This window comes from Panthera uncia, chromosome D2, assembly GCF_023721935.1.
Source record: "Panthera uncia isolate 11264 chromosome D2, Puncia_PCG_1.0, whole genome shotgun sequence".
Classification (NCBI taxonomy): Eukaryota; Metazoa; Chordata; class Mammalia; order Carnivora; family Felidae; genus Panthera; species Panthera uncia.
The window spans coordinates 45,944,063-45,951,048 of record NC_064818.1 but is presented as its reverse complement, the minus strand read 5'-3'; the positions used below and the strand labels follow the sequence as shown (position 1 = coordinate 45,951,048).

The 6,986-nt window shown below is 38.5% G+C and overlaps 1 protein-coding gene across 5 annotated transcripts in view; it reads left to right on the top strand.

The window, feature by feature from the left end:
* NCOA4 (nuclear receptor coactivator 4) overlaps positions 1 to 6,213 on the top strand; it is a 24,875-nt gene extending 18,662 nt beyond the window's left edge. For 4 of the 5 annotated variants that reach the window (XM_049645368.1, XM_049645366.1, XM_049645370.1 and 1 more), the window contains exons 6-10: positions 826 to 918; positions 1,438 to 1,584; positions 2,681 to 3,673; positions 4,128 to 4,268; positions 4,633 to 6,213. In XM_049645368.1, coding sequence (XP_049501325.1) covers positions 826 to 918; positions 1,438 to 1,584; positions 2,681 to 3,673; positions 4,128 to 4,268; positions 4,633 to 4,638 — 1,380 coding nt within the window. In that variant the 3' untranslated portion in view covers positions 4,639 to 6,213. The remainder of the gene's footprint in view (positions 1 to 825; positions 919 to 1,437; positions 1,585 to 2,680; positions 3,674 to 4,127; positions 4,269 to 4,632) is intronic. The other variant, XM_049645367.1, reaches the window with a different exon arrangement.
* Positions 6,214 to 6,986: the final 773 nt, after the last annotated feature.

Sequence of the window (6,986 nt, the reverse complement as noted above, 5' to 3'; positions counted from 1 at the left end):
TTTTTTTTAAGTAATCTACACCCAGCGTGGGGCTTGAACTCACAACTCTGAGATCAGGAGTTGCATGCTTTACCAACTGAGCCAGCCAGCCACCCCTTTTTTAAATACTTTGACATATTTCTTACAGAATATTTCTTGGTCTTTTTTAAGTTTAGTTTTTTTATTTATTTATTTATTTTTAATGTTTATTCATTTTTGAGAGACAGAGACAGAGTATGAGCGGGAAGGGGCAGAGAGAGAGGGAGAGACAGAATCTGAAGCAGGCTCCAGGCTCTGAGCTGTCAGCACAGTGCCCGATGTGGAGCTCGAACTCGCGAACTGTGAGATCACGACCTGAGCTGAAGTCGGACGCTCAACCGACTGAGCCACCCAGGTGCCCCAGTTAAGTTTAGTTTTTTATTTTGAGAGAGCAGGTGAGGGGCAGAGAGAGGGAGAAACAGAATCCCAAGCTGTCTCTGTGCTGTCAGTGAGGAGCCCTACGCTGGACTTGAACTCACAAGTCGGATACTTAACCGACTGAGCCACCCAGGTGTACCTTGAATGGTCTTTAGTCTGAGGAACCAAACATGTTCTCACTTGGGTTTTATTAAAAGCAGTAATACTACCAATTCTGGTGAATTCTCTTGTATGATGATAGTTATGTGATAGAGAATTCTCAGATTTCATAACTATTTGTAGGTCATCGAGTTTAGTATAAAGAATATTTATTTTAGTGAAATGGTAATGCTTGGCTTCCTGTGTTTGACATTTAGGAATTACAGTTTCACTTTTTTGGGATGAAAGCATAATTTGCATTTCAAAGATTAATTTGCTTTTATTTTATAGCAAATTCCTGAGCACCTGATGGCTCATGCTAGTTCATCATCAAATATTGGGTCCTTCCTGGAGAAAAGAGGCTATATCCCATTGCCAGAACAGGTAAAATGTCATTTTTTTTTTCTGGTAACGAAGTTATTACTTGGCTTATATTTCTTTTGGGTTTTGATTAAATCACTTTCTTTTTTTTGCTATCATTTATTTGTAAAAAGGCATAAGTGGTATTGAGTTAGTTTATGCAATTAAATGCTCCTTTTGAGACTGAATGAGAGATAGAAATTTAGAGGTTTTATAGATGTTAAGAGAGAAAGTCATTGTTAGCAACCCATAAGAAATTATCATTAGCTGTCTGGGGTGGTTCTCTCTTGGGGAACCTTCTCTTCATAATTGATAGAGATGATTTACTTCTTAAGGCGGTGTGAATATAGGCTGCTAGATGTTTTGAGTGGAGAAGAACCCTGGAGATGAGATATACTTCTTGTAAGATGGAGCCTTAGGGAAGTCGTGTCACTTGTGCCGTCAGTTGGAAGCCCAAATTAGAAAGCTTGGGTCTCCTTTCCTGGTGAACTTTTGACGGCATTTGGCATGGCCTTGTTAAGCAGTGAAGTATCATGTGATTAGCAGAAGTCAGCATCCAGCACCATGGCTGTCCCTCTCAGCGAATGGCTCCTTGGAAACAAACCCACCACTGGTCAGCAGGCTCCTTACATACCCAGCACCAACCTCCAGGAGTGGCTTACCCAGAAGCAGACCTTGGAGAATAGTCAGGTGTGTTGCTGCTTTTATTGTTTCTGAGTAGATGCAGTAGTAGATGGGTTTAGTTTTTAACTCTTAGTGTACATCTTTTAGTTTTTAGTCTTGAAATACTTTTATGACTTTATAGTACAACAGTGATACCTCTTCACTATGGATAGAAAGGTTAGGAAACAGAACTGTAAAGAAATACAAACCCATAACCCCAACATGCAGAGATAACTGTTTTAACATTTTTATTTGTATACTTCCTTTTTTTTTTTTTTTTTTTTTATGCGTACATATACTTAAATCTGTAAATCCTGTTTTGGCTAGCAGATTTTTTTTTTTCACTAGTAGAGCATGAATATATTTCTCTTTCATTTAATTTCTTCCATAAAATCCTTAATAGTATATCTTATTGATTGGCTGTAACTTAAACTCCCAATTTTTCTGGGTATCAAGTTCCTCTGAACAGCCAGGAGTTAATTTATGCTCATTCTTGATTAATTCCTTAGGAGTAAAATCCTAGAAATTTAGAAATTGCATTTCTAGATTATAATTCTGCATACCCTTCAAGACTTGTGATAAGTATTGCCAGTTTGGTCTTCCAGGAAGTTGATAAGCAATTTATATTCAGAAGAATATTTGGAATATATTGAGGGTGCTCCCTTCCCTAAAACTTCTCTAATAGTGGTAATCATTTATAAGCTTCTTTGTTTTCTTTGAATTTGATACAAAGTAACATTTTACTTTTGTTTTGAAGTTTCTTTGATTATGGAGGTTATTATTCACGTTTCTCGGCCTTTGATGACCTGCCTAATCATCGTTTGTTCATTTTTGTCTTCTTTATTCATAAAAGCATATTATGTAGAACTGCTAGCCTCTCTTCTATCAAATATGCTGTAGATGCTTTCTCATAGTTGGTATTTAGTATTTTTCAGTTTTTTAAAAGCTATAGAAAATAAATTTATGTTCTTCAATATTTCAATATCCCAACAGAGAATCCTTTGTGTCTTCACCTTACATACTTAAATTTGGAAACACTGGGCAGTGCAATAAATTTGCGTATAGAACTCTTATATGCAGTCATAATGTACTGGTGAACTAATACTGTGTACTTTTTATGTAGACTTCTGCCAGAGCCTGCAATTTCTTCAGTAATGTCTGGGGCAACCTGAAGGGCTTAGAAAACTGGCTCCACAAGAGTCAGCAACAAGAGGTCCCTGAAAAACCAACTTACCAAAAGTGTAATAGCCGTTCTACTACCAGTTCTTACTCCACTGAAATTGAAAAGGTTGGAGATCTGGAGCTTGATCAAGATGAGATGGATCTTTCTGACTGGCTGGTGACTCCTCAGGAATCCCAGAAGCTGGAGAAGCCTGGCAAAGGCAGCTGTGAAGCCAGTGAGAAGTTTAAGCTCCTGTTTCAGGTGTTCCAGGAGCCCTATAGTGTGAGTGATTGGCTTCTCAAACCCGATTCCTGCACCAATTGTCGGGGCAACCAGCCCAAAGGTGTGGAGATTGAAAACCTGGGCAATCTGAAGTGCCTGAATGACCACTTAGAGGCTAAGAAACCCTTGTCCACTCCCAGTGTGATTACTGAGGATTGGCTTGTCCAGAACCATCAGGAGCCATATAAAGTAGAGGAGGTGTGCAGAGCCAATGAGCCCTGTACGAGCTTTGCGGAGTGTGTGTGTGATGAAAACTGTGAGAAGGAAGCTCTGTGTAAGTGGCTTCTGAAGAAAGAAGGGAAAGATAAAAATGGTGTGCCTGTGGAACCAAATCCTGAGCCTGACAAGTGTATAGATTCCCTGAGTGTGTGGCTCTGTCCTTCCAGAAAAGAGGCAACAGAACAAGCTAAGACATCAAAGGCAGTGGCTCCTTCTAGTATTGCTAATTCCTTCCAAGTCATAAGGAGCAGTCCCCTGTCAGAGTGGCTCATCACACCCTCCTGCAAAGAAGGATGTCCCAAGGAAGTGCCTATTACTGAGGACAGAGCTGGCAAACAAAAGCTTGTGAACCCCGTGGCCACAGCTGACTGGGTTTTGCCAGGAAACAAGATGGGAAACCTCAGCCAGTTATCCTCAGGGGAAGACAAGTGGCTACTTCGAAAGAAGGCCAAGGTGAGCACAGGCATCAGAATAACACCATTTTAAATGTATTTAATAGATTTATACTTTCTTAATTAATCCCAAACCTTGCAAACGGGCCAGATCCTTAAATATGGTAGTATTATTTGGCCTCAGTATTAACTTTGATGCCATGTTAGAACAGAATGGAAGATTTGTGATAATTATTCAGACAGATTTTTACATATTTTCCAGGTCCCCAGTCCCCATCCTGCAGGAAAGAAAAAAAAAAACAAAAAAACAACCCACCAGCCTTTTTATTGGCTGTCTATGGAAGAGATTAAACATTTGTACCTTTGCTTTTGCTTATTAGAGAGAATGGCCAACATTTATGTTATTACAAAATGGCCAACATTATTCCTTATAGATGCTACAGTCTTTGGAAAATGAGTTGGTCTCTTGCCTCCCAATTGTCATGTAACAACCTGCCCTTTTTGTCTTCTTGCAGGAAGTATTACTTAATTCACCCCTGCAGGAGGAACATAACTTTCCCCAAGATCGTTATGGCCTCCCAGCAGTTTGTGATCTCTTTGCCTGTATGCAGCTTAAAGTTGACAAAGAAAAGTGGTTGTATCGAACTCCTCTACAGGTGGGTATACATGTCCCTGGTGTAAAAAAAAAAAAAAATTACAGATTTTAGCTGCTTGTAAATGTTTTGTCTTCTGTATGAATTCATACTTTGCCCACTGAACCCCTTTCCTATGAATGGTATGTGTATTAGGCAGATGAGGGTCAGGGGGTGGATCATAGCGGTTTCATGTATTTCACTTGAACTTGCTTTACGAAGTAACTAGGACACACTTCAAAGTGACCTTTCAGGAGGATACAGCTGTCGGGAATTTTCAGAGCCTGTGTGGATTCTAATAGCTTATTGAGAAATTAGCGCTTTAAGGTGGGAAGAGATTTGCTTTTATCCTATAGTTGATTTTTTAATCTGTGGGCCTTCTTTACAGATGTGAAAGGATGGAACACTGGAGTCAAACAACTTTTCTGCAGATTATCACACCTCCATGAGCCGAGTGACTGTGCGGCTTGCCAAATCCTTGTGTTTCTGGGTCTGTCCAGTCCGCTTCATTCCTTTCCTGCCTAACTTTGAACTAGTGAAGAGAAATAAGTCATCAAATTATGAGTTACTGTGTAAAAGAAAAAGGCTGTTTGTCGATGCTGAGGTGATTCAGTTCCTTCTTACAGAAGTATTAACTTAAATTCACCCCTCCACTAGAAACACAGCATCTTGGTGGATAGGTCTTTTTCATAAGCCTCTACAGCTCCTTAGATTGGGTTGTTACTAGAAGTACATTAAAACACTGTAGTTTTAAAAATGAAATAGTTCTATAATCAAGGTGTGTCGATGTATTCAAAAGCTACTAGTAAACTTCCCTAACGTTTTGATTGCCCTCCTTTAGATGCTTCCCTTGCTGTGGGTTTTCTTCCGTTGGTGGTGGAAGTAATGATTTTTCTGTTTAATTAATATAGTATATTTCACACAAATAGTTAACTTTGCCAATATAATGATTGTTTTCTTACCAAAATGTGTATTAACAATCTGGGCGTTTTTTGACATTATAAAACTAGCCTACATGTCAGATTCTACATTATTTTTCTCCTTTTGAGAGACTCAGCTACTGCAAATTTTCTTTTTCCCTTTTCTAAGTTACTGACTTATCTCCCGAGCTTTTAGAAGAGCTCCACATTGCTTCAAGACTGTATTCAGGGTAGTCCTAGCCACTTTCAAAATACTCTCAACTCCAGGCAAAAGAACCCTAGTGTTGACTAGTCAAAAGAGCAAAAGGCAAGACCTGTTAGAAATGCAGTATTTGAGCTATTTGCTATCCTAAGGGTTATTGGTGCGTCCTGTGTAAATGGAAGCTGAGCTTGACACCTGGTGCTTTTAACTAGGGATAGATTAAGTGTCCTCTCACTGCAAGCATAGCATCTCTATACCTCCAAGAGTAGAATGCAGTGCCCTTTTAGTGAACAGGCTGTTTTGAACACTTGTGCCTTGGGGTGTTTATGAAGCTTTATGAAAACTTAATGTTTTCTCGGTATCCTTAAAAGTCACATATATGCTTTATGAAGTTTCTCTGTAGGAAGTGGGATTTATAATGTTTTTAAATTCTTTAAAGTGAGTTAACTTAGCTGCTTTCCAGGCTTTTAAACTGTTAGGCCACTCAGCTTGCCTGTGTTATCGTTAACTTTTAAAGTTTGTGATGTGGTCATCTAGAAAGTCCTTTTAGGGAAACTTCACAGTCCCATAGTCCTTGCCATACAGCTTTGTTAGGCTTGAACCACAGCTGAAAAGAACCTATTTTTTGGTCCCCCCCGCCCCCAATACCACTTAGAACTTTAATAAAAGTGGCAGGTAAAAACTTAAGGAGCCTTTTCCATTATCTTAGGTTGCAGGAAACTTTGTAGTTTTTGAGGTTTAACAATGTATTCCTGATTTTACATTCATCACTATGTTAATGAGTATGTAAAACATTCTTTTGCATTGATGCATTTTGTACCTCCCTCCATTAAAAGCATAACAGCCAGAGGTGTTGTGTGTATTTGTAAAAACTACCGTGTCACAAAATATTCTACCACATTAAGCTTTGGTTAGGAGTATAGCTAAAAAATTTGAACATAAATTGGTTTTTGTATTCACTTAAATATTAGTGTATTTTTATGAAACTTAAAATTAGCAAAAGATAGGTATATTACTAACTTCATTTTTAGGCTTTTCCTGAAGACTTCAGATCTACTCTTTTTAATTTTTAATCTGTTCTGTATGAAATATATTAAACTCACTTTTCTTAAAAACCAGAGGCCTTCAGCCAAGGTTCAGTGCTTTCCTGTCAAATTCCTTACTAGGTGCATGCCAAAGGCCCCACCTTTACTCTTTTCTTTCCCATCATAATAACCACTAGTTGCTCTGTATTTATTGTGTGTATGTGTAACATGCAGTACAGTTTATTTAAGTTCATTTCATAGATGACAAAACTCAGAAAATTAAGTGACTTGCCCTTACCTCCTTTAGCTTTCCCAAGGCTTCCTTAAACCCTTGTAGCTCTTGTCTATTTCCTCTAATTATCTGTTTCTAATTACCTAAGGAGAGGAGTTAATGAGTAAAGAATTAAGCATGAGTGTTGGACAGACTATTCTACTCATTAGATCTCAAGTATCTTGAGGTTGAGTGTCAGTTGTATGGCAGAATAATTGTAACCTAGCTGTTAATGGTGCCAAGTAGCCCTTCATTTCAACACAACCATGAAAATTTGTTGGGCCTAGTGGGGGCAGACAGAAATGCTTTTAAAAGTCACTTTTC